At 34.3% G+C, this 25809-nt stretch overlaps 2 protein-coding genes across 6 annotated transcripts; one reads left to right on the plus strand and one right to left on the minus strand.

Moving 5' to 3' along the window:
• The first annotated feature begins 6099 nt into the window (after positions 1-6099).
• LOC114295158 (alpha/beta-Hydrolases superfamily protein) lies at positions 6100-15402 on the plus strand. Its single transcript, XM_028239353.2, has 11 exons — positions 6100-6640; positions 7822-7913; positions 8449-8567; positions 9901-10036; positions 10214-10265; positions 11125-11225; positions 12057-12239; positions 13357-13514; positions 13683-13737; positions 13960-14013; positions 14811-15402. Exons 1-11 carry the CDS (start codon positions 6400-6402, stop codon positions 15216-15218), a joined length of 1599 nt encoding a protein of 532 aa, XP_028095154.2. The 5' UTR covers positions 6100-6399; the 3' UTR covers positions 15219-15402.
• A 1015-nt stretch (positions 15403-16417) lies between these two features.
• On the minus strand, positions 16418-25516 carry LOC114258070 (protein NARROW LEAF 1). Of its 5 annotated transcripts, XM_028197927.2 has the most exons (9): positions 25304-25514; positions 24605-24666; positions 23507-24010; positions 23014-23157; positions 20477-20717; positions 18647-19147; positions 17139-17288; positions 16835-16923; positions 16418-16742 (listed from the first exon to the last, which is right to left on the minus strand). In XM_028197927.2, the coding sequence occupies exons 3-8, from the start codon at positions 23999-24001 to the stop codon at positions 16880-16882; spliced, it is 1575 nt and encodes a 524-aa protein (XP_028053728.2). In that variant the 5' UTR covers positions 24002-24010; positions 24605-24666; positions 25304-25514; the 3' UTR covers positions 16418-16742; positions 16835-16879. The 5 variants fall into 5 exon arrangements, with proteins under 5 accessions (XP_028053728.2, XP_028053727.2, XP_082742135.1 ...); XM_028197926.2 differs by having other exon boundaries at positions 16835-17288; positions 25304-25516; XM_082886009.1 differs by having other exon boundaries at positions 16418-16923.
• Between the last annotated feature and the right edge of the window lie 293 nt (positions 25517-25809).

Consider the following 25809-nt stretch of genomic DNA (forward strand, 5'->3'; position numbering starts at 1 on the left):
TTCCATACCTAGAGGTCGCTCTCTTTGTAATACTCATCTCGGCTTGCTTTTTTCGGGGCATCTCCCTTTTTGCAGACGTCCTTCTCCCTAGGATTCTGATCTCGTGTTTTTTCATTACGATTTTCTTTCTCGATGTTTAGATCGGTATGTTTACCACTCCCACCTAGGACGTCGTCCCCAATCTTTTTTCTCTGCCCGTTGTTGGCCATCTATTCTCCTTAAGTTTCCACAGACGGCGCCAAATTGTGGGTGTTGATTTCCGACCACACAACCAAAAAGGGAACTCAGCTGGAGAATACCAGTAGAATAGATTAAGCCCAACAACCTGCATAAAAAAGATGAGAATCCGACAGTGGTTTATCCACCCGGGGGCACTCTGACGATCAAGTCAGTAATTAATATCTCAAAGATAACAAATTGTACTTAAACTCCTAAGAAAGAACTTACCTCCGACCCACGAAGGTGCCTCACTTTTATAACCAGCAGTGACCTAATCCCCTTAGAAGCCTCACTTCAATGGACTTAGGCTCCATGCTCATCTGGAGCATCATCTAAATAAAAATAAACTCTTTTTAAACCTTGTCTCTATCCAGACTGAGATCCTCCCCTATTCTAGGACTCTTGTCACTTATCTGCTTACCTCGGACTCCGGTATCTCCGAAGATAACCTCGGCTTAGCCGAGATCATTTTGGTGCATGACCAAACCACGCGGCACCTTAGCTGACACTTTGGTGTCACCTTAGCCACGTGCTGTCATTCACAAAATACGTCTCCACATGATTTATATTCTTTTTAAATAAATTCTTGATTTATTTTGACAGGGAGAAGGAGGTTAAGAATTGTATATTTTTTTATTTATTTCTTTTTACCTGCAATATATTTGCCTTAAATAATTTTGAAAGTTAATATTTATATCCTTAAAATAGCCAATAGATGCTTTAATTTTTTTTTAAAAAAAAATCAAAAATCAAAAATTCAAAAAATTATATTTAAGGTTTTGAAATGCTTAGAGTCTCTAAGATGAAAAGTCACTTTGGTATAATGTAGGTGTTTGGGAAGTTACTATTTTAGTACGCTATTTTAGTTTTTGACTATTTTAGTAGGCTAAAATTTTTGTATTTGGGAAGATAATTGGATTATTTTGTAGTTAGATGTGATTTTTATGAGAGAAAAAATGAAATGATTATGGATTTGATGTGACATTTTATCTTATTGGCAATTTTAGTTTATTTTGTCATTTTGTGAATTTTAGCCCAAAAAGCCAAAAAACAAAAGCCTTTGCTTAGCATAGATAGTTAGATAGATAGATTATGAGATTTAGAAAAGAAATAAATATTAGGAGAGAGATTTTAGGAACTTGTAATTCAATTTTTATTTTTTTTTAATAATCTATAGTTACTTTGTTAGCCAATAGTATTATTTTTAAATATTTTTAAAATTACAAAAATTTGCAATTTTAGTTTTTTTTTTTAATTTATAGACTTTGTTAGCCAATAGTACTATTTTTAAATTTTTTAAAATTACAAAAATTAGGAATTGTGGTTTTACGTTCTTTTTAGGCCTCGTTTGGGAAGTAATAGTTTTAGCTTAAAAGTCAAAAAGTTACTAAAAAATTAAAAAGTCTATAACCTACACCAAAAAGTCAAAGATTCCATTTTTTCTCTACTTTTTGCACATCTTTTCGTAAAAAATCAAAAAGTCATTTTAAATATAAAAGTTTTTTTTACTTCATATTTTAGCTAAAAAGTCAAAAAGTTACTAAAATAACCTGTTCCCAAACGAAGCTTTAATCTATAATTTTTTTTTTTTTAATATATAGTTACTTTGTTAAGAGAAGAGATTTGTGTTTTCATTTTTTATTTTTAATGTATAATATTTTTTTAATATATAGTTACTTTGTTATGAGATGAGATTTATGAAAGAAAGAAATATTTGGGGGAGAGATTTTATGAACTTGTAGTATAGATAGATAGATAGAATATGAGATTTAAGAAAGAGATAAATATTAAGAGAGAGATTTAGAAACTTGTAATTCAATTTATTTATTTTTTAAATCTATAGTTATTTGTTAGCCAATAGCATTATTTTTAAATATTTTTAAAATTACAAAAATTTGCAATTTTAGTTTTTTTAATCTATAGTTACTTTGTTAGTCAATAGTATTATTTTTAAATATTTTTAAAATTACAAAAATTAGCAATTGTGGTTTTACTTTCTTTTTAATCTGTAGTTTTTTTTAAAAAAATATATAATTATTTTGTTATGAGATGTGATTTGTGTTTTTTTTTTAATGTATAGTTGCGAGATGAGATTTAGAAAAGCTTTTATTTATTATTATTTTTTAATTTATAGTTACTTTGTTAGTCAATAGAACTATTTTTAAAATTAAAAAAAAATTAGCAATTGTGGTTTTACGTTCTTTTTAATTTATAATATTTTTTTTAAAATATATAATTATACTTTGTTATGAGATGAGATTTGTGTTTTTTTTTTTAATATATAATATTTTTTTAATGGATAGTTACTTTGTTATGAGATGAGATTTAGGAAAGCTTTTAGTTTTTTTTTTAAAAAAAAAATAAAATAAATTTACAGTTTCTTTGTTAGCTAATAGTACTACTTTTTAATATTTTTAAATTTACAAAAATTAGCAATTGTGGTTTTACTTTCTTTTTAATCCATAATGTTTTTTCTTTTAAAATTTATAATTATTTTGTTATGAGATGGGAATTGTGTTTTTTTTTTAATATATAATATTTTTTAAATGTATAGTTACTTTGTTATAAGATGAGATTTAGGAAATAAAGAAATACTAGAGGGAGAGATTTTAAGAATTTGTAATTCAAAATTTTAGGTAGTTTTTTGTTTTTTTTTTTTTGAATCTATAATTACTTTGTTAGCCAATAAAATTATTTTTAAATATTTTTAAAATTACAAAAATTAACAATTGTAAAATAAAATTTTAGAATTTTTACATGTCTTCTTATTAGAAATCTCTTTTCTTTATATAATATATAATAAATAGATAAATAGATAGATAGATAGGTAAGTCTAGGAAAACCAAAGTGGCTTGTGTTTTAGGTTCTTGTTTTTTTTCAAAGCCCAGGCTGCTTTGGAAATAAATGATTTGGATACTATCTATTTGCTTTTTTATAAATAATAAATAATAAAAATGCCAAAAGAGACATTTACTGATAATGGGATTTTGACTTCTTTGTAAATAAATTCATAATAGGAAAACTTGGTCTAATTTTTTGCTTTTACATGACTTCAGTGTAGCTAAATTGTCAAAATTATTTTCTCTAAGTAATAATCCCAAACACTTTTTGGCTGCTTGGTAATAAATGTTGAGGGCCACATGACTATGACAGTTAATAATAGAATGCAAAAATTAAAGCGCAATTACAATTAAAACTTATCAACCTTTTTTCATGACAAATGAAATTTGAAATCACCACTCCACAATACTTTATAACTAGTCTATCACCCGTTTTATAACTAGTCTATCACCCATATGTACGAGATAATTATAAATATTTATATTTATTTTAAAAAAATTTAATATATAAATTATATTTTTTAAGATTTTTTATAAAAATAATTTAACAATCTTATCACTGGCTATAGTGTATGAGAGAAGTTGAAAAGAGTACTACAGTAATTATACACGGATTATATCTATAATTATTTATATAAAGGGATTTTAAATGCCGATCAGGAAATTTTGACCAAATCAATAAATGCAGGCATGTTAAAAGACATGTGGATTGAAAAAAGTTAATAAATGCTGATCAGGAAATTTTGACCAAATCAATAAATACTGAGTTTTTTTTTAAATAAAAATTAAAAATTAAAAAAATTCAAATTGAAATATTGAACCTCCCACAGACCTTGGGGTTAAAAACCTCCGCTTACTTAATATATAGTATAGATATAAATTACTTGTACCTAAAAGAATACTTTATAATTACCAGTGCCCCAAGACAATCAAATATAAAAAATAAAAAATAGAGCCCATAAAATATAAAGATTTGAAGGATTAAATTAAGAAATTTAAAAAGAAAATCAACATCTCCAAAAAAGACCAAGTCCAAAATACATATAATATTTAAACTAAAAATAATATAAAATTAGACCTAATTTATAGGCTAAGTAATATGTCTGTGCAATATAATAATAATAGGAAAATGATTTGTCCCCCGAAATTCTTCCCCCGAATTCCCTTAATGGCAAAAACGACGTCGTTTTGGCCATTTTCTTTTTTTTTTCCTTCTTCCGTTTTTGACCTGCAACGCAGAAGAGGGAGAGGGAGAGAAAGAGAGAAGAAGAGGGGAAGAGAGAAAGAGAGAAGAGGGGAAGAGATCGTCGCCCAGCCCGTCGCCGCCAATCGCCCAGCCCGTTGCCGCCGTCGCCTAGTCCGTCGCCCAAGTCCGATCGTCGCAGCAGCAGCTCCGCCGTCCCGCCTCCGCCTCCTCCCACTATTATGGCCCCCTCCAGTCCACTACTCCTCCTCCTCCTCCTCCTCCTTCCTCCTTCCTTCTCATCCTCCTTCCTTCTCTTCTCCTTCTCTGCTTCTGAAAAAAAAAATAGAAATTAGGGAGATTCGGGGGAGCTCGTTTTCGAGCTCGCTAGCACGGTCCATAATAATAATAGTAAATGATATGTTTGGATTTGCTTCTAGGTTCAATTCTTTCGTGCCGAAAATTCTATCTAAAAAAATGTATATTTAAAGTTGACACTCCGTTTTGGTTGTCAAATGAAGTGAGAAAATAAATGATTTTAATTTTTTATTTAGGTAAAAAAAGAAAAGAAAATAAAATGATTATGATTTTTCATTATTATGTTTTGATGAATAAAAGAGAAGATGATGTGACTTGTTACCTATCTTGTTTAGATATAATAAATAAGATAAAATAAAGAAAATTGTTATATTTTATTTTACTAAAATACTTTACATATTAATAAGTTACGTTTTTTTTTATAAGGGTAATTTTAATATTTTAGAAAACTTTAATTAAACTCAATATATTTCTCACAAAATCTCACCACTTTTGATGAAAAACAAAACATAGATTTGGTGAAAATATTTTTCTCACCATCTCTCATTATTTCTCATCTTACTTAACCATTCAAATAAGTTAGAAGTTTTCTATTCTCACCATTTCTGTTTTTTTTTTCCTCCTTACCAAACCTTTCTATCCAAACGAAGTGCAAGTGATTAAAATATATTAATTTAATGTCTTATCTTGAAATTTTTTTAAAAAAAGAAAAACATGTATACTAGATTCATGAAACATAATTAAAAACTAAAATCTAATATTTAAATTTCCAATTAATTGGACAATAATGCTAGGCATATAGAAAATCAAATACAGAATTAAACACAGAAATTATTTATTCAGATGATCGATCAGATGACCAGGCAGATGATTGGGCGATCGATTGGATGACAAAATGACAATTGTGATTGACAAGATAATAACCACGATCAATAAAATAACAACCACAATTGATAAGATGATAACTACAATCGACAAACTTGACCACCCGATTATTTTGGGGGTTGCCTGAATGTATAATTTTTGTATGTATTGATCCTATGTGTACGTATTATCATTGTTAATTGGGCGTAGAGATCAATATCCTCTATAAAATTATTCAGTGTGTTTGGTTTCAGTTTTCTACATTCAATTTTTTAGAAATTGAGTTTTTATTTTTGGTATTTTTTTTATTTTTAGTGAATATTTTTAAAATTATAAGCAATTCTTTTTATTTTTTTAAATACACCTTACTTAGATATATCTAAAAAATAAAATATTTATAAAAAAATATTTTAAAAATTAATAAATACACAAAAAAACGAAAAATGTATTGATTTTTTTAATTTTTTGTATTTAGTGAATATTTTGAAGATTCTTTTCATAAATATTATATTTTTTAAGTATATTTATGTTAGATGTGTTTAAAAATTTAAAAAAATTACTGAAAATATTAAAAAAATTGATTAAAAATAAAAAATATAGAAAATAAAACGTAATTTAAAAAAAAAAATGTTTTTTGGAAACCAAAACTAAACCAATTGATTATTATTCATAAGTATTATACATGTGTGAATGTCAAATACCGACAGTTTGTCTTCGAGTCATTCATCTCCCTCACTTTTCCAATAACGTCACGGCTTCTCACCGTCACCAAACCCTTTCTTTCTCCTCAATCCCGTCTCCATCGCCATCAGATCTGAGCCCTAAAATCTCTCAATTTCATCTCTATATACCTTCTCTTCCCAGAAATTCACTTTGCATGCATATAATTTACATATATATATATATATATATATTTAAAGAGAGAAAGAGAGATTGTTGAGTTGAGTTGAATTGAATTGAATTGGGGGTTTGGAGATGGCGATGTTGTTGGAGGACATAGTTGAATCAGTGGAGCTGTGGTTGAGCTTCCTCAAGAAGAAGCCACAGCCCTACGTTGACCCCGATCTCGACCCCGTCCTCTTGGTCCCCGGCATCGCCGGTTCCATTCTCAAAGCCGTTGACGACGAGGGCAAAGAAGAGCGCATCTGGGTTCGCATTCTTAGCGCCGATTACAAGTTTCGGACCAAGCTCTGGTCTGTCTTTGATCCTTCTACCGGTATATTCTTCTCCCTAGCTTCACTTTCTTACTCAAAACATAAAATTTTTTGGGGGTTTATTGTTAAAATTTGTAATTGAAGTTTTTTGTTTAATTCCTGTTATATATTTTTGTTTTCTTTGATGTTATTCTCTCGATTTTATTTGTACTGAAGCTGCAATTAGCTTGATTATAACTTATCAGAAAGTTCAAGCAAGCTTATTGATTCATTCGTGGTTAGTTTGCTTAACTAGAATATTGAACCGTACAGCTTTAACGCAACATTGAAGCATAATGTGAATTAGCATGTAATTAGCTTAATTATAACTGATCAGAAAGTTCAAGCAAGCTTATTGATTCGTTTGTGGTTAGTTTGTTTGCTTAACTATAATCTGCAATTATACAGCTTTAATGCATCATTGAAGCATAATTTTTTTATGGAGTATGCTGTTTCAAAAATTTGAGTTTTGGTCTGTTTGGGTTCAGAACTGAAGTCGGCTACATGAATCTTTTTCCACCATTCTGCTCAGTCAAAAAGCTATATGCTTAGTTAAATTAAATAAATTCATAATCGCATCCCATGTCAATTTAGTTGTTTTTGCCCCCAAACATTTTTAGTTATGGCGATCATATCACTCTTCCTTATTTTCGCATTTGGAGGTCTACATTGTACATGACCAAATTATCTTAGTCTATTTTCTCTCAACTTATCTTCTATTAGTGTTACTTCCACCACCTTCACGAATAGATTCATTTCTAATTCTATCTATCTTAGTCTTATGACAACATATCTTTCTAAGCATTCTCATATCAGCTACACTAATTTTTCGAATTCGTTGTTTCTTAGATGCCGAACATTCTGTCCTATAGAACACCATTGTCCTTATGAATCATAAAAAGAGAAAAAAAATAAGAAAAAAGAAGTTGCTTGATGGTATCTTTTGATGGATGATGATCATACTGCAAATTTATAGCAGAATTTTACGTTGGGAGGGGTTGGTGATATGAGAATTCTTGTCTCAGCATTCTGTCAAGAATGCTTTACCATGTAGTGGCTGCTTATTTGTGTTATGCATTGATACGTTCGCGTTCTTTTCTACACAACAATCAGTCTTGCACATGTCAAATGAGAGACCAATGCTTTTGGTGTAGGTCGAATGAGGAGACTAGTTTTTTTTAAATTATTTTTTCATGTGAAACAGGTAAAACTGTGTCTTTGGATCCCAAGACAAAGATTGCGGTTCCTGAAGACAGATACGGGCTCCATGCAATTGACATCTTGGATCCTGATATGGTGCGTATTGTCTCCTAACTCATTCATGCATGTTGGCTGCCTTCACTTGAAGAAGCTAGGGTCTATACCGTATCAGAAATTATTTTTATTTTATCTGTCTGGGCTTGCCATTCACTATCTGATTATGTCTGGTTGTTTTGGGAAATAGGTTAAGAGTTGGCTTTTTGGGTTTTTTTGAAAAAAAAAAAAAAATGTAAAAAAGTAGAGATGTGATGTGACTAAAAAGCCAAAGTTTGCCAAAATGGTACTTCTTTTAACTGTTTATCTGTGCATCTTTCAGTATATCCTGTTTCAGAATCAATTTGATTTTGTCTTTCTGGGGCTCTCTATTCATTATCTGATGTCCTCTTTTGCAACTAATTCTTTAACTGTTTTCTCTGCATCTTACTGACCTCAGAACTGCTTGAGTTGACCATAACGAACAACTATACTCTGATTTTAGTTACTTGTCCCTTCCATTTATCAAGTATTCTTGGAACCGGTAACATGAACTTTTGATGAATTTTAATTGTATTTTTTTAACATTTTTCCGCAGGTCATTGGGCGTGATTGTGTATATTATTTCCACGACATGATAGTTGAAATGCTCAAATGGGGTTTCCAAGAGGGGAAAACACTGTTTGGTTTTGGATATGATTTCCGCCAGAGTAACAGGTATCTACTGGGCTGCGGGTTCAGTTAACCACAATGTATTAGAATTTTGATTAATGTTTTTGTTTCTCGTTTCTGCTGTTAATTCTATTTATATATTTATATGGGGACAAGTGATAGTCCAGACTCTAGGGGTGCCTTTGTGTAGTATCAATTAATACATAATTGTTATTTGATCAAAGATGTGACAAGTGGTCGTAATTCATTTCTTATCTTCTATGACCTTTAAGATCAGTTTTGGTCGGGTTCATGCTGAATTTTGTTAGACTCTAATCTGATCTGAATTGTTGATGAGCTTGTCTTGAATGCATTTTGACAATTTTATTAGAGTTAAGCAACCACCAGAAAAAATTCATTGGATAAGAAAGTTTGAAGTATGATTTGTAGAAGTTTGGCTGAAAAGGGACTATTTACTTTGAGGGGTGACCATTGGTTCAATGGTAAAATCTTGGCCTAATATCCTTGAGGTTATGGGTTTAAGTCACAGGGCAACCACTTTGTGCACTATGCCAAAGGTTAGGTGTATACCCCATCTTTTCCCTCCCAAACACACATTAATGTGTACTAATTGGGCGTTGTTTTTTGAGTGTATTTTTTTTTTTTTTTGCACTTAATTTGCCCAAAATTGCAGAGCAGACCAATCAGACATTTTAGAAAAGGGAAGGAAACTTCTCACCAAAGGAGGCAGTAAAAATGGAGGCGGGAATCTACCGCTTCTAGTATGCAAGCTTATCCTTTACTTTTTTTTAGAGTTTATCAGTATTTTGAAATAATAAAAAAAGGTTTATGGATGAAGTATGCCAATTTAAATCAGTTTACTGTACATTAGTCCTCTCAGCTTTTTCCCACTGTTTCTTTGCATGAGGGGTTGTGTTCAACCCTGTTGTTACATGTAATGTCTTTCTGAGTATTGGATGGGAGACTAAGGGTTGGTTTGGGATGTCCTAAAAAAGTGCACTTTTTGACTTATTGGTGGGTTTGGGTTGGGTTTGGGTTGGGTTTGATGTGATGTGTTAGAGAGGTGATGTGATTTAAATAAGATGATGTGACTTAAATAAGATAGTGACTTTTTGACTTATTTAGTACATGCCAAACTAGCCCTAAGCTGATTTTGATTAGTGAAAATATCTTCTTTACAATGGTCACCACCTGATTATTTATGCTGCTAAGAGGTATTGTTTATATAGAGTAAACTTAAATAAATTGTATTTTTTTTATTTAGATTAAAATTTACTTCTAGATTTTTTTTTTTTTTTTTGATAAGTTAAAATATACTCTATAATGCTGTTGTCATAATACTTGTAAAGCAGTTTGAAGTGTTCTATCTTCCTTTTAGATTCCAGGAAACAATGGATAGCTTGGCAGCAAAACTGGAGTCCATATTTACTGCTTCAGGAGGCAAAAAGATAAACATAATAAGTCATTCAATGGGGGGTGTTCTGGTGAAATGCTTTATGTGCCTGCACAGTGATGTAAAATTCCACATTCCACATTACTCAATCCTCATTTCTTGTGTTACTCTTTTTTGTGCTTTCTTTCTTTCTTTTTCCCACTAACCATTTGATGTGGGTTTGTGGTGCACATTGTGAACTGGTGTTTCTTTAAGATGTATAAGTGTGTAATCTTCTAATGATAATCTTGTTCCGCAGATCTTTGAAAAATATGTGAAGAATTGGATAGCAATTGCTGCACCATTCCAGGGTAAGTGATGACATACCAGTTGACAAAGATACTAGCTTTGAGGTTGCAACTTGATATGTCCCGAGAAGCAGAATCAATATATGCAGAACCAATTTTATAATCTTAACAATAAAAAATATCGGAAGAAATAATATTGTCAAATCCTCTCTTTAAGGACTTTGTTAATCTTCTTACAGCCAACTGTTTCGTGCTTCTTAATTCTTCATGTATAATAGCCTCACTTATTATTGGCATGTGGGAAATTTCCTTGCCACAATTCAAGTGTGAATTTTTTGTTTCAACTATCGATTTGTACGTGTTCGTTGGGGTCGTGTGTAAAGGAGTTCAATGTCATGTGCTGCTAAGGACAGAAGAGTTTATTTAGATAATGAGAATTTGTGATTGCAAGATTCCAGGGTCTGTTTGATTGAGTTTTCAAAACTTGTTTTTTGCATATTTTTTTAAAAACATTAGAAACTAGTTTGACAAAATTAAACATTAAAAAGATTTTTTGAATTTTCAAAAATTATTTCTGCCTAAAAAGGAGAACCATATGAAAAAAACGAGCATTTTTTTTATTTTTGTCAATTTTTTTTATTTTTGTCATTTTTTTCACCAAACTAGAAAACCAATTATGAAAGAACCTTCCCCCCCGGTCATCTCCATTGGGTTAAATAAGAAACCCTTACAGGGCTGACCCATATCACCCAAATTAAAAGATATCTGACCCATATGTAAAATCCTCATTTGCATCTTGCAATGAGAACAATACCTAGTTTGTAGAGGGAAGGTCATGTTTGAAGTTAAACATCTTGTTCATTAGAAATCTAGAAGCTGTATCACAAAGGGGGTCTGATTCAAAATGATTGTGTGTTGACAGGTGCGCCTGGATATATTACGTCTACCTTTCTGAATGGTATTTCATTCGTGGAAGGGTGGGAGCAGAACTTTTTCATATCAAAATGGAGCATGCATCAACTGGTATGACTCCAGCAATTTTCGAATTTGTAAAACTTGTGTTATTTCAGCTTGTTGATTTATTGTAGTCAGAATATTGCATTGTAAATATTTTTCCAAAATTCACCTCCTCTATCCATGATATTCTTGGCATTGAGAAATATTGAAGGTCATCTGCACTTTGGTAGACAAATGATGGAGAAGAATCTGCTATACCTTTGTAGGCAGATAATTGTGAATATATATACTTCTTGTTAATATCCATTCCAACCCCAAGGGCTCTTGGTTGGCTTTTTGTATCCACTCTGGCTTCTGGAACACACGTAATTTCAACTCAACAAACTTTTGTCCCAATTACTTGATGTCGGCTACATAGATATTTGCTCCAATTGGTTTTATTCAGTCATATCATTAGTTAAGTTTAAGATATTCATGTCACTTCAACCAAAGTTTTCCTGGGCATTTGTCTAATTCATTTGCTATACCCTCCAAGAAGAAATAACCTGTTATTAAATGAATGTTTGGGCCTATGGGATTGCATGATTACATCTTGTTGAGTTGGGCACTACTATGGAACAAAATGTTATTGCGTTTCTTATCTGAGTTTTGAATGCATCTGTTGTACAATATTTTGAGAAAATGATCTGTCCAAGTGACCCTATTACTTAGACACTTGTACTTGCACTGCTTATTCTGCATTCGACTTTGTGAATTAAACTGTGCTGTTGTTTACTTCATGAATAAAAGAGAAGAATTTCCTTTTCTAATCTTGTCATTTATTGTTTTTTAGTTTTGAATTTAAATTTCTCTGGTAATTTTTTATGGATTAATCATTGATGAGCTGTGATGTTTCAGCTTATTGAATGTCCATCAATATATGAATTGATGGCTTCTCGTGATTTCCACTGGGAACACACTCCACTTCTAGAATTTTGGAGACAGAACTGTGATAGTGATGGAAATTCCTATGTTAGGCTGGAGTCCTATCCCCCAGAAGAAAGTGTGCCAATTTTTATGGAAGCCCTTTCAAGCAACACGGTGAGCTATGGATTTCAGATAAAGTTCAAATACCCTTAATTTTGTGATGCTCTTTTCATGGTCAGTTTTTTATAGGACAATGAAAGTCTGAAAATATTTCTGATTTATTTTTTCTACCAAAATCTCTGGTAATGAACAAACTGTCGTACATTTATGTGATTTCAGGGATATTTTATTGAAGTTTCAACATGTTCAAAATTGAATTTTAACCAGAATCTAGAATAGTGCCCTGAATACCATGGTAGAGAAAACATGCGCGATGTGTATTCTTTTTAATTGGTATTTCTATGAAAAATCGTGATCCGTATTATGCTGACTCTTGTAATGAATCAAGTTAGATTAGTACCAATAGACTTTTAAGATGTGCATCTATTCGTGTTACATGGACTATGACTTCGGTAAGAATGTAAGATATGTGCCCGACACCCGTACGCAATATAGATACTTGAATCCTCTATTTTTTCAGAGTGTTTGAAGAAGAAGAAACTCAAATTTACTAGTAAAAAAACATTTTTAGCCTCCCACATGAATGAGAGAGCAATTTCATATTTTTCCTAAATCTTGTTTAAGTGAAGTACATTTTTACATAATTTACAATATCATCGAAGAATATTATATAAGATGGAATATGCATGTGTCCATGATGCCTACCCATATCCAATTTTTGGATACATATCTCAATACTCTTGGATATGGACCTACTGTTAAACGGTCTTAGGTAGAACACACCCCAAAAATTAGCTATTAAGGTGAGGGTGTTCTCACGCTTATATGCTTAATATTACTTTAGTACTCAGGTGATGTGGGACTTCGCTTCACATCCTCCTGCACGCCCAGCGTGCTCACTCGGCAGTACTTGCGGCGTGTGGGCCAGGGACACGCACCCTACCCATCCTTTAGTACTCTTGGCTCTGATACCATGTTACACGATCTTGGATAAAACTCACCCCAAAAGCTAGCTATTAAGGTGAGGGTGCCCTTACACTTATATGCTTAATATTATTTTAGTACTTAGGCGATGTGGGACTTCGCGTCACACCTACATCCAATACTCATGTCTGAATTCATGTTACATAGGTAACCTATAAAGGTACTAATCTTGCGTTGCACATTCCAGGTGAATTATGATGGGGTGGATATCCCGTTACCCTTCAACTTAGAGATCTTGAAATGGGCTAACGAGACTCGAAAGGTCTTGTCCTCTGCTAAGGTTCCACCTCAAGTTAAATTCTACAATATATATGCGACAAATCTTGAGACACCTCATAGTGTGTGGTAACTTATTTTGAGCCCTTTGAATTAAGTTTTCTTGTATTTTTTGCTGCGATTCATAGTGGTTAAATTTAACGGCTTCTGTACTATGAAGTAGGAGAAAATAGGTTGTTGTTTGAATGCCTATATTCTGGCAAAAGGATATGACTAATTTGTATTTTGGTTTGGCAGTTATGGAACTGAGAGGGCACCCGTCACAGATTTACAACAATTACCATTTTTGCAGGTAAATAATCCTTCGCTGGAAGCTGAGATCATAATAATCTTGATATAGGTATCAATGCATTGTGCTTTTTTATGAGATGCCTGTCTGCTTTTGAATGAATGGTGTATGTGCATCACACCCCTGCATTTGCACCTATCAAAAGAAAAAGTATATACGTGCCTTATATCCTTGCTAGCATTATTGACTAGTTAGTTACAGTAGCTTTTGATTGCAAATTTTCAGGGTAGATATGTATGCGTTGATGGTGATGGGACAGTTCCTGTGGAATCTGCAAAGGTATTTACTGTTGCCAGTAATCCGATACCCTATGAGTTAGTTATATTTTGTTACATGACACAAGCTGTTTTAGAAGTCAGTTTGGTTTGTGGCTTGTTAACAACAAAACAATCTTTTCAGAACTGGTGCATGTCGTTTGTCAATTTGTCAAATTTTGTCATGGAATGATATTCAGATATCAGTTGTAGTTCATCCCCGTGATTTTCAACTTCTGATTGTAGAATAACTGGACAACGGATCGGGTTTTCGGGTTTCGCGCACAAATTGTTAATTTTAAACTCAATTATTTTAGTGATACAATTTTGTACTTTATTATAAGTTTGACAGTTTTGACATACCTACCTTTCCCCTACCCAATCAATGCTCTCTCAAACCATTTATATTAAAATCGGATTGGAACAAATAGAATCGGGTCAGAGAATTTTGCCATCCCTGGACAAGATTTAGTTAATATGCTGAAAGGAGGTTAGATGTGAATGAAGTTGTGGACATTTGTGTCACATAAGAGCAAACACCTACAATGAATGTGTTGGTAAATGAAAAAGACTTGCCCAAGGCATATGAAGATGTCACAGAAGTGAAACTTCTGTTGTGTTATTGTTATGTAACAAAACAACAGTCAATATAAAGAGTAGTTAGCTGGGCTGTGAGTTTATTGTGGTTCTAAGCTGTGGAGTAACAATAATTAGAGGTGTGAATGTCATCTGCTGTCAAATGTGTGGAGCACTAACATGGCAACATATTTTGGATCTTTGAAATAGTAATCTCTTAGTTGCTATTTTGTTTCTTTCCTACAGGCGGATGGGCTTAATGCAGAAGCAAGAGTTGGAGTCCCCGGTGAGCATAGAGGAATCCTGTGTGACCGTCATGTCTTCCGGATACTTCAACATTGGCTGAATGCAGGGGATCCAGATCCTTTCTACAATCCTGTAAATGATTATGTGATTCTACCCACCTTATTTGAGATTGAAAAGCACCAAGAAAAGGGATTACAAGTAACTTCGCTCAAAGAGGAGTGGGAAATCATCGTGGATGGGCAAGATGACGAAGAAACTAAGCCATTGGTCAGCTCGATCTGTGTCTCTAATGAGGCAGATGGTCAGCATATGCAAGAAGAGGCTTGTGCAACTGTCATAGTTCACCCTCAGAGTGAGGGTAGGCAGCATGTTGAACTGAATGCTGTGAGTGTGACAGCAAGTGCCTAAACTGTGTATAGGGGTTGAATTGTTATATCACAATGTGGAAGAGAGGGTGCACTGTGCTCGGGGTTGGACTGTTTGTGTGTGCCCATGTGTATATAAATGTGTTTGAACCCCCTAGACATCGTGTACTCGAATGAGAGTGACACGCAACTCTATTTGTATATATATATATATATTCTATTACATATATCCTGTGTGTGCCTCGTTCTCTTCCTTCTCTCGCCTTCTCTAGTTGTTGGCCACCCTTTACCCATCCGACCTTGCCATTGCCATTCCCAGTCCCATCCCCACCCTCCCTGCCTTTCCTAGCCCCTCAACCCTGTTTCTCGCCCTTTTCCCACCTTGTACCAACCCACTCTACCTACCCTTAGCCCTTCACCACCCCCACACCCAACCCCTCCCACCCTCTACTGAATCCCATTGCTCACCCCCAACTTCCTCCCTAGCTGCCACCGGCACCACACACAACTCTTTTCCACTTCACCCTTAGCCCCTCTCCCGTCAACACCACTGCCACTCCCAGCCTCTCTCCCCACCCTTCACTAACCCTGTTGCCCACCACCAACCCCCTTCCTTACCGCCAGCATTGCCACACCCAACCTTTTTCCACCTTAGCCCTTCCTATTAGCTACTACATTACACCCAGACCTCTACCTCAATCCCCTCAGATTTCAAAACCCAAACCAAAAATCATGAGACAGAGAGAGAGAGAGAGCTACTTGCAATGGTCTAAGACTGGTCACGATGGTCAGGTGTTGCAAGGGTAGTCCAACAAGGGAGGGGGTTGAGGGGTTGCAATTATTTGCTCGAAAGGCTCTTTTTTTTGTAATCTATTTTATTTCAAGAATACTTATAAAAGTATAACTGCTCACATTTTTTTTGTCAATTCTACAATTCGGTTAATTTAAAACCCCACATCCAATACATAATTGTATAAACTACTTTCAAATTCAATTCATCTTTCTCCCTCATCAAATCACCTAAAAATCCCAATACACAATTCCAAGGCAATGTCTGTCGCACTCACTGCTAGTACATGTATCAACCCTCTCCCCATCAAGTGTTAATAGTACTCCATGAGAAGTTTGTGAAAAAAATAAGACCGAATATTTTTCCAAATTAAAAATTGTCGCATTAACTGTATAATAATAATAATGCAAGATAGAAACACCATTTCTGCACCAAATAATAAAGAGCACAGATTATTGGCAAGGCCACATTCTTTATTTCACTGCAATTTGTCTCCAGTAACATTTAAACAAAGAGGGCACTATTTTGCCACCAATTTCACCAAAGCACTTTCCCATCCAAAGGGTAAAATTGGATTCCCCCCCGCGCGGTGTCTATGGTACAAATAAACTTTGAACAAAATTATACAAATCAAAGAAGAAAATGTACATTTCCCCCCCTCAAATGCTGTATATCCCCACTTATGTAACCTAATTTTGTAATTTGACCAAGATATGCTAAAAGTATCAAATAATAAATAATAATTTATCTACTCGGAGGCTCAACCCGGGTTCCTCCCTGCAATTTCAAATTTCAGATACAATTCAAAATTAAAGACCCGAGAATCTTAACTCAACTCTCCAAAAGAATTCTCAACACGAGGCAGTTACCTTTATTTCATTTTGGGTTTTTGGTCTTCTACGCCTAGTGGAGAATCAGAATCCGATTGCTTTCTTCTCTTTGGTTCTGGCTCGCCCAACTGCAACAAAACAGAAATCTCTTCATCAGAACCACTCCTTAATGCTGCTAGGTTTTTTGATTCTGTGTTTCCCTGTTGATTGTTCTCATGTGCTGCAGATCTTTCAGTAAAACTTGGAATAAACTGGTGCTCTAAATTGGGAGCCGCTTCAGTACCGGCTTCATTGGGAAAATTTCCGTTCATGAATGATGGGGTTGGGCCCCGATGGGACTCACCTTCAATAGGCACTTGCCAAATGTGTAGGCCGAGAGGCTCATAGTTCTCACCAATTTTATCTTTCAGTTGCAACCGGTCAGGGGGAGATGATTCTCCCACGGTAGAATCCATGCCCACTGCAGAAGCATTTCTTTGCTCTTGCAGTGCAGCTACATCAACAAGACGAAGAAATTAGCACAGGAGTAATGGTCAACAAAAGATACATGGGGATATAATTAGTAGAGCAAAAAGGATGAAAATCTTTTGCCACTAATGTTCTGTTTGTTTTGGCGAAAAATTTTTAATAGCGAAAAACATTTTCTGTCCAAATCAGTTTGTTTTCTATTGACTTCGTTTTCTGTTGCACCAAATATCAAAAAATGCAAAAAAACAGAGTGCAAGAATCCTAAACTCTATTACACCAAAATTCTACCTCCCTAGCTCTTTCCTTGCCTAGGAATATTTTTTAGCCCCCACTGAAAAGATATGGAAGGGGGGACGGGTAAAAGAAAAAGAAAAAGAAAAAGTAAAAGAAAAAGACAATGCACCATAAAGCAGAATAGAATCATGCACATGTCAGTTGAAAATATTTATATATTTATACAATTTTAGTTGAAAAAATGACAATGGGTGAAATCTATGAAGCATGGGTACTTCGAAAAACATGTCGTACGCGTATCCGTATCCGGTACTTACCGGCGTATGGTATCTCGAATGGTACTTCTGCATACGTACCGGGTACATGAAACACGTATCCAATTTTTTTTTTTTAATTTTTGGCATACCCAGATGTACTTACTATATACTCAAGCCGTACCGTACCTCAATTAAAACAATATTTTCTTCTACTATAGAGACAAAACTCCTTTTCACTAGACTTCTTTTTTATTTTTAGTTTTACACTTAACATGTTTTTAAAATTAAACTATGATTTGTAAGTTAGTTAATATATTGACATTTAATTTTGATTGATACCTTTACTTTTGACAATAAATGTTAATTGTAGGTTGAATCTTAACAATCAAACCATTTATTTAATTTTTGCATTACTCTAAATTAAAAAGAAATATTTTTTTATAAGCGTACCAAGTGGTACCCATACTCTACTCTTTTTTCTTTTTTTTTTACCGTATCATATCATACCCGTATCAATACTTGTATCCATACACGTGCTTCATAGGTAGAATCATGCACATGTTAGTGGGCACAAGCACACGGGAGAGTGTTCTGTGTTACAACGAATTTTGTAGCCCTCGTCTTTTTTTACTTTTTTCTTTCTTTTGTATATTTAACAACTACCCCCAAACACCATTTTCCAATGCCAGTGGTGGCTTCAAATCTTAATTACACTTCAATGCTTGCATATCATTTTAGTTGAAAATAAATTATATTTCTTAGTATAGACACCTTGCACTAAATGAAATAATAATAACATATTAACGAACCAAATATAAAAGCACTATCAAAGGTAACACGGCAATTGTATTATTGAAAGAAATCTTGAACTAGAGGATTCAGAAGGACAAACCTTGAAGCCCTTCACAGGTTGTAACCAGATCAAGTTCAAGAAGATCAAGAAGGCGCCCAAGATCAACTCCACTAGTCCAATTCTCCGGAGGTTCACCAACTTTCAATTTCAACCGACCTCGATTAGCTGTCCCACCCCAAATGATCCCAACAGGCCGTGGTTTCTCCCCATTTTGACCTGTTAAGAGAATGAGGCTTCCACTATCACCTTCAAGGTCAAACGTCTGTTGATTCTCGCCAACCACAAGAAAATCAGTAAAGAAACAAATCCCTTTCTCATCATTGTACTCTAGGGCATACGCCATTATGGTCCCGGTAGTCAAACCAGAGCTTCTTCCAACTTTTACCACTTGTCTGCCAATAAGACTGTTGATTGGTGACTGCAAGTCTATGTCATTGACATCACCAATCTCACCTATACCTTTAACGGGTATCCTTACATTGGACATGTCAAAATCTTCAGTGAAAGGAATGAACGCCCCATCAGCTCGAACAAATGTTTCTGCACGATCACCAGATCGTGATGGGCATGTGTGGGGGTTAGGACACGATGAGAAACACATTAGCACACATGTAAAAGCAGAGATGTTTCAGCATATTGTTTAAATAAACAAAACATAAATTCAACTCAACTCGTAGGAAATAAAATTCTAACTGAGGACATGTATGCCCTTGAATGGAGTGGGTCTACCAACTTGGGCTCTGATAGCATTTGTTAGAGCCAAACCCGATCGAATGTGTGGCCCACAGGCAAGGACGTGTGTGCTCTTGGAGAGGGGGGGTGGGGGAGCCACCCTGCGAGGTGTGCTTTTGGGTTATTTTGTTAGACTCACTCCATTCAAGTCGCTGGGTCAGTAGGCTACTTGGGGTGTGACAATTTACCTGGTCCAATATAGGTTTCCCCTTATACCAGATAAATCAGTATCTGGTTTCAGTTGAGTGGGAGGAGCACTTTTCGGAAGAGGTGCAAATCCCTCTTCCAAGACCAGTTTCTGGCCATGTTCCTTTTATTGCAGGTATTAGGAGAAGTTGTCTCCAGATTTAAAAACATGTGGCTTTCGGTGGATGGTTTTAGGGACAAACTCTCAATCTGGTGGAACAATTATGAGGTGGAAGGCACTCCAGGCTTCACCTTGGCTAGTAAGTTGAAATTGTTGAAGGTCGATTTGAAAAGGTGGAATAAGGAGGATTTCATAAAGCTAGAGGTGCAGAGGGCCTGACTATTAGAAAATATTCTCTCTTGATGCTTTGGAAGAGAGTGTGGGACTGTCAATGGAAGAAAAGGTTAGAAGGGAGGAGGAATTTTTTAGGGTTGCCACTATGGAGGAAATTAATTGACAGCAGAAAGCCCATTCTAAGTGGTTGGAGGGGACAGGAATACACACTTTTTCCATGTGGTAATGCCTAAAGAAGAAACAACCAAATTGTGAAAGAGAAGATCGATGATTCACTTTCACAAGAAAAAGAGGTGAGGACTGGGATTGCTAATTTTTATGAGCAATGCATTCTAGAGAGGGATGGAAACTGAGGTTGGATAGCATGGAGTTTTAGTTCCATTTCAGAGCTGGACAAATCTCTTTTGGAGACACCATTTAAAGAAGAGATGATTTTTACTTTTTGCTTTGAGAGTCTCTTACCGGTGACAGCTCCAGATCCTAACGGGATAACCATATCTTTTTTTCCAGCAATCCTAGAGTACAGTGTATCAAGAAATAATGGACATGATCTATATAAATTGATAACAAGCCTTTCATTGAAAAATGCAACAGATTTGATTGCATCTATGCAGATGATGAATTAATGGTTATCATATAATCTGGAATTATATTACCTGGGTTTGTTCCGGCAAAGATGCCATACCAAAGATCATCTGTTATGAATGATGTTGCTCTTTCCACAGCACCCAGATACACCCCAGGTCCAATGCTTGGAGGCTGGGGATGAAACATTTTCTGGTTTGGGTAGTCCAGATCAACAGCCACATGTCGATTTGTGAGGAAGCCGACCTGCTGATTTCCTGTTCGGCTCTTTACAATAGCCCCCAAGGTTCCATATGTTTCTTGGCTCGCAACCTAAACAAGCAACAAGCGATCATGTAATTTCAAGAGCAACAACTGAGGGAACGTGTAAACAAATTCCCATTTAACAAATCAATCTTGCAGTGTCAAATGGCCATAAGGAACAACAAAAATGGAATCCACACCTCTTAAAAAGAAGATAAGGATAAAACAAATAAAAATGAATAGCACTCCAACATAACAACTAATGAAAATTTTGGATACATTGATTTCTGAATAGTTGCAGTTGAAGTGAAAATATGAGATTAAGGCTGTGTTTGGATCAATGATTTGAGGAGGGATTCGGAAAAGGAAAAGGAAGAGAAAAGTGAACAAAATTTAACTTATATTTCATTCACTTTTCCCTTACTAATTCCTTTTCCTTCACAAATCGCTTCTCCAATCCTTGATCCAAACACACCCTAAGGTTAGGGTTAGAAGAGAAGCGGAGAATCAAACGAACAGGTTTTGAGTGTGTAACCAACCCTCCACCTTAGCACATATTTATATTAAAATAGTTGAAGATGAGAATAGTAACCTCAATATAACATAGGGATAATAATGTAAACACTGTAATACTACAGTGGGTAAGGGTAGTGTTGAAACCAAATATTTCAAGTTCCAACAAATGCCTTTCAGCATGGTCCAACTAAGACATACCAACCATTTGTGGATGTTAGAGAACTAGTCAACTGTGACATAGCTAATTCAAATTCATAATAATGATGTTAAAAAATCAGCAAAACAATGGAACCAAGCATTAGTAAAAACATGCTACAGCAGTTTCTTGTCTGCTGGAGAATACACATTTAATAAACAAAAGAAGGCACTCAATATGCTTGAAAGAAAATCCTTTATGCAATGCCAAGTCCACACATGAATTTTCCAGATTCATGTAAAGCTAGGAATGGGATGACATGTAAGATTAAAATGATTTTATGATTTTGGGAAAAACTTTTGGCAGAGATGGACTTTCAACCTAGGAGACAAGTAATAACACGAGTATCACCCACAAGGTTTTCTTGGTCATGTTGGTGCAGAGCTACAATATTTGTGTCCTGCAATGCAAGTTTTCATTTGGGCATGTGCCATAATGCAAAATTGGATTGTGTTATATTTGATGGTGCATGTTATAAAACATGTGGGCCATGGCTTCAAAGCTTTGGGAAGTCAAGCATGAAAATGTGAGATTTGAGTTTGTAGGTAGGCAGCTTATGCAAATAATCCAAGTTTGTTCTACCTAGGTCCACCCCTCCCATTACAGTGGAACCAACACTGGTAATGACCTTTATATCATTATCATAAACATATAATCCATAGATTTGTTAAATGATATAGCCTATAGACTATAAAGGTGAGAGCAATGGCAAATCTTCTTTGTCCGCATGCGAGAAGTGTATATCAAAATGGAGTAACAAATATAGTTTAGCTTATGATGACGCGCATACTGAACAAATAAGAAAAAAGCATAAGAACATCAATTAAAAACATTGTCACATTTATCCACATCACAGGTAAAAAAAATGCCTGAAACAAAGTTCTATAGTTACTCCTGCCACTGGCACAAGTTTAAAAAACCCATGTTCATATAATAGTCATGTTCATATAAGAGATCTCCAATCTTAAGATACACCAAATAAAACTACAACTAAATAGGAAATGGTTTTTTGAAACCTTTCAGCTAGTTATTTTGGATCGTTTCACATCTCCTGAATAGAGCAGGTAATGATAGAAATAATTCAGGGATCATAAAGAATCACTGAAAAAAGTTTTATATGGAATTCCTCTTTTGGGGAAGGAGGAACAAACAAAACTAAAGTGCTTTGAATTAAACAATTAAAACAAAAAAAATGGGTTAAGCTTGATGGTCTATAGGCTATAGGATATATCATTTAACAGACATTCGAACAAAAGAAACATTCATAAATCATAACTTCATAATCATTCTAACAAAAGAAACCTTCAAAAATCATAACTTCCGAAAAGCATAACCAACTTCTGGAAACTGGCACCTTAAACCAGAAATCTACTATCACTGAAGGGAAGGAGTTAAAAATAGAGTGACTTATGTCCATAATTCACAGATATAGTTTTATTTATTGTCCATAATTCACAGATTATAGCACAAGAATAAAGAATAAAAACAAAAGACTTGTTTTACATCCTTATACTCCTATGTACTCCTGTTACCATTTATCTGGATGTAAGTAATATAAATTCTAATCCTTGTGTATATGTATAAGAAAAGACTTGCCCAATCAGTTAAACAGCATATAAGAAGATGAGCAGCTATCAAGAAGAAGAAAAATACCTGGGAACCAGAACCAATGTATGGATCACTTCCCCGCAAGCCATCTACAAGCTCATTATACAATTGTTCTTTTGGAGTCGCTGCAGGTGCACCGAAGTAAGAGAATTCTACAACATCAACATCACACCATACACCACCAGGTCCCTGCTCAATAAATACCAAAAAAATATTTGACTTCCAAGTACAGAAGTTCAATGAAAGGCTAAAAAGTAGTTTTCTAATTTTTCAAAGCTTAATATTTAGTTTCATTTTCAAGTTTCAACAAACTTCAAAATGTTCGTAACACACGAGTTAAAAACATGCCACATATATCATTATACTTCAACAAAATTTAAAAAAAAATTCAGCTGCAGTATTTTGACGAGAACCAAGATTGATGTCAAATCCAACATTTAAAACCTACAATTGAACATGGAGTTGAAATGAAAAGAAAACCCTCCAAAATTAGAATTACTATAAATTAGAAAGCTGCGAGATACGCAGATTTCCAAACCTCAAGAGCAGTGGGTAGACACTGAATATGGTTGAGCCATTGTCTGTGAACTTTCCGAGCAACAAAGACAAGAATAGCTGGTATATCAGTTAAAACACCCCGACGAATCCGAAATCCAATTGCTGTGCCAAGACTGAAACGGCGCAAGATCTTGCTATGAAATGCCCTAATGGTCATCAGTTCAAGCAACGTGGTAGCTTGCTGCCCCGTAGGCAGTCGCCCTTGAGTTTCAGGCAGAACCCCCTTCTGAAGGTTTCCAAAGTAATTTTCCCTATCTTCAGCTGCATCAGTTAACCGACTCGAAGTGGGCCATGAGAAGTAGGCTGCATTGCTCTCGGAATGTTGATTACTTGATGTGAAAGCTTGTAGTGATGGTGGACTGGACGAAGGCAGATTGGTATGATTACTGTAGGCTTTTTCCAAGTCCAAAGCTGATTCCTCTGATGGTGTGGAACCAGAGTGATGAAATCTTAAATCCAATCTACCCCTATCCATCTTTCACTCCTACATGATATCAATTGATGCTGTTCAAATATCCAAAGAGCTTAAAATAAAAGGATTCAAATATAAAGCCACAACCTTTCTTTTGGTACATTCAATCAACATAGACAAATTGCTACACTCAATAATCAGCTTATATAAACTATTTTTGCCTCATGAGTTGTACCCAGTAACTGCACCAAACACTCTAGCACATATTCCTAAAAAAACCCATAAGTAGCCCCGATAAGTTACACCAAACAGAGTGTCCACTATGCAAAATCTAACTTCTTAGCAAGCCGACCATTTTAATATGTTCACACCCAAATAGCATGGACAAAACAATCTTTGATGTAATTTGAGAGAATGAAGAAGCAAATTCATTAACCAATATGAATTCGACAACAATACTGAAAAGTATTATTCAGCATAATAAATCAATTAACGAGTATCAAATGGTTCTTGAACAATACAAAGATGAAAACCCAATATGTTAGAGAAGGATTAAATGTGAACATAGTTTAGCAAAGGGTCAACTATGAATACAAAAGGCTAAGTCAAGCCAAAAAAAAAAAGAAAAAAACAGAAAAGAGCTAAGCAAGTAGATGAGAGGCATACCAACGCCTTATCCGCACACTCCATTAAAACCAAGCAAAATTGGACCAATCTAGAGTGGACTCCTGAGAAATTGCAATCATAAGAACCAACATCAACCACAAATGAGTGGAACAGAGCAGCATAGAGAGCTCAATACAGAGAAGAACACAATACAAGTCAATCAGAAACCATTCCTGCCATTTCTTTAATAACAAAATGGAGCAACATACAGTGAAAATCAAATCATCTAGGCAGCAATAGGGCAATACAAATATATGATATTAAACTATTTAATGAAGTGTACCCACCAAGAACAAAATCATACTTTCAGAAACATAAAAAGCAAAACCCAGATAAAATAAAAATATAAGCTGCAAATCAAAGGGGATACAGTCGAAAAACAGGTTCTTTCTTTTTCTTTTTCTTCTTAATTTGTCAACAGTTGCGAGACAGCATATAATCATATTAATATTGAAATGGGTATCTGAAAATTGTGTTAGAAACAGCCCAAGAACGAAGAGAAAGATTACATATATATATATATATATATATCCAAACCCAGAAAGAAAAACCCAAACAGAATATAATTAAAATATGGGATTTTGAAGCCAATTCATTGAAAACGGACCAATCAACAATGGTGGAGCTGAGAATAAAAGATTCAGAACAAATCCCCTTGCAGATTTTCATGCCCTAATATACAATTAAGACCACACCCACCTTCCAGATCAGATGACACAAATGGAATCTCTAAAAAATCATAATCCCATTTTCCCAGTCTGAATTGAAATTACGATGGTCTGTGTGTGAGAGAGAGAGAGAGAAAGAAAGAGACAGCTATATATTTAGAGAGAGAAACACATATAAATATCTCTACTCTGTAGCACCCGCTAATATTGGTGAACAACTATTTTAATAACGGTGGTGATATCTATATATTATTAAATCTTATTTATTATATAAATTATAAATTTTTAAAATTTTTAAAAGGATAATATTATATGCACTAATTATTGTATACACTAATATATTAATAAATGATATGATATAATTTTAAAAATTTATAATTTGTATAATAAATAAGATCATTAATAATATCATAATACTAATTAATACACTAATATGTATACTAATTGATGTATGGTAACACCGCCATTTTTAAAATTATATTACATCATTTATTAATATATTAATTAATACATATAATATTATTCATTTAATAATGC

The sequence above is a fragment of the Camellia sinensis genome, chromosome 9 (assembly GCF_055761805.1).
Source record: "Camellia sinensis isolate YWXY chromosome 9, ASM5576180v1, whole genome shotgun sequence".
NCBI lineage: Eukaryota > Viridiplantae > Streptophyta > Magnoliopsida > Ericales > Theaceae > Camellia > Camellia sinensis.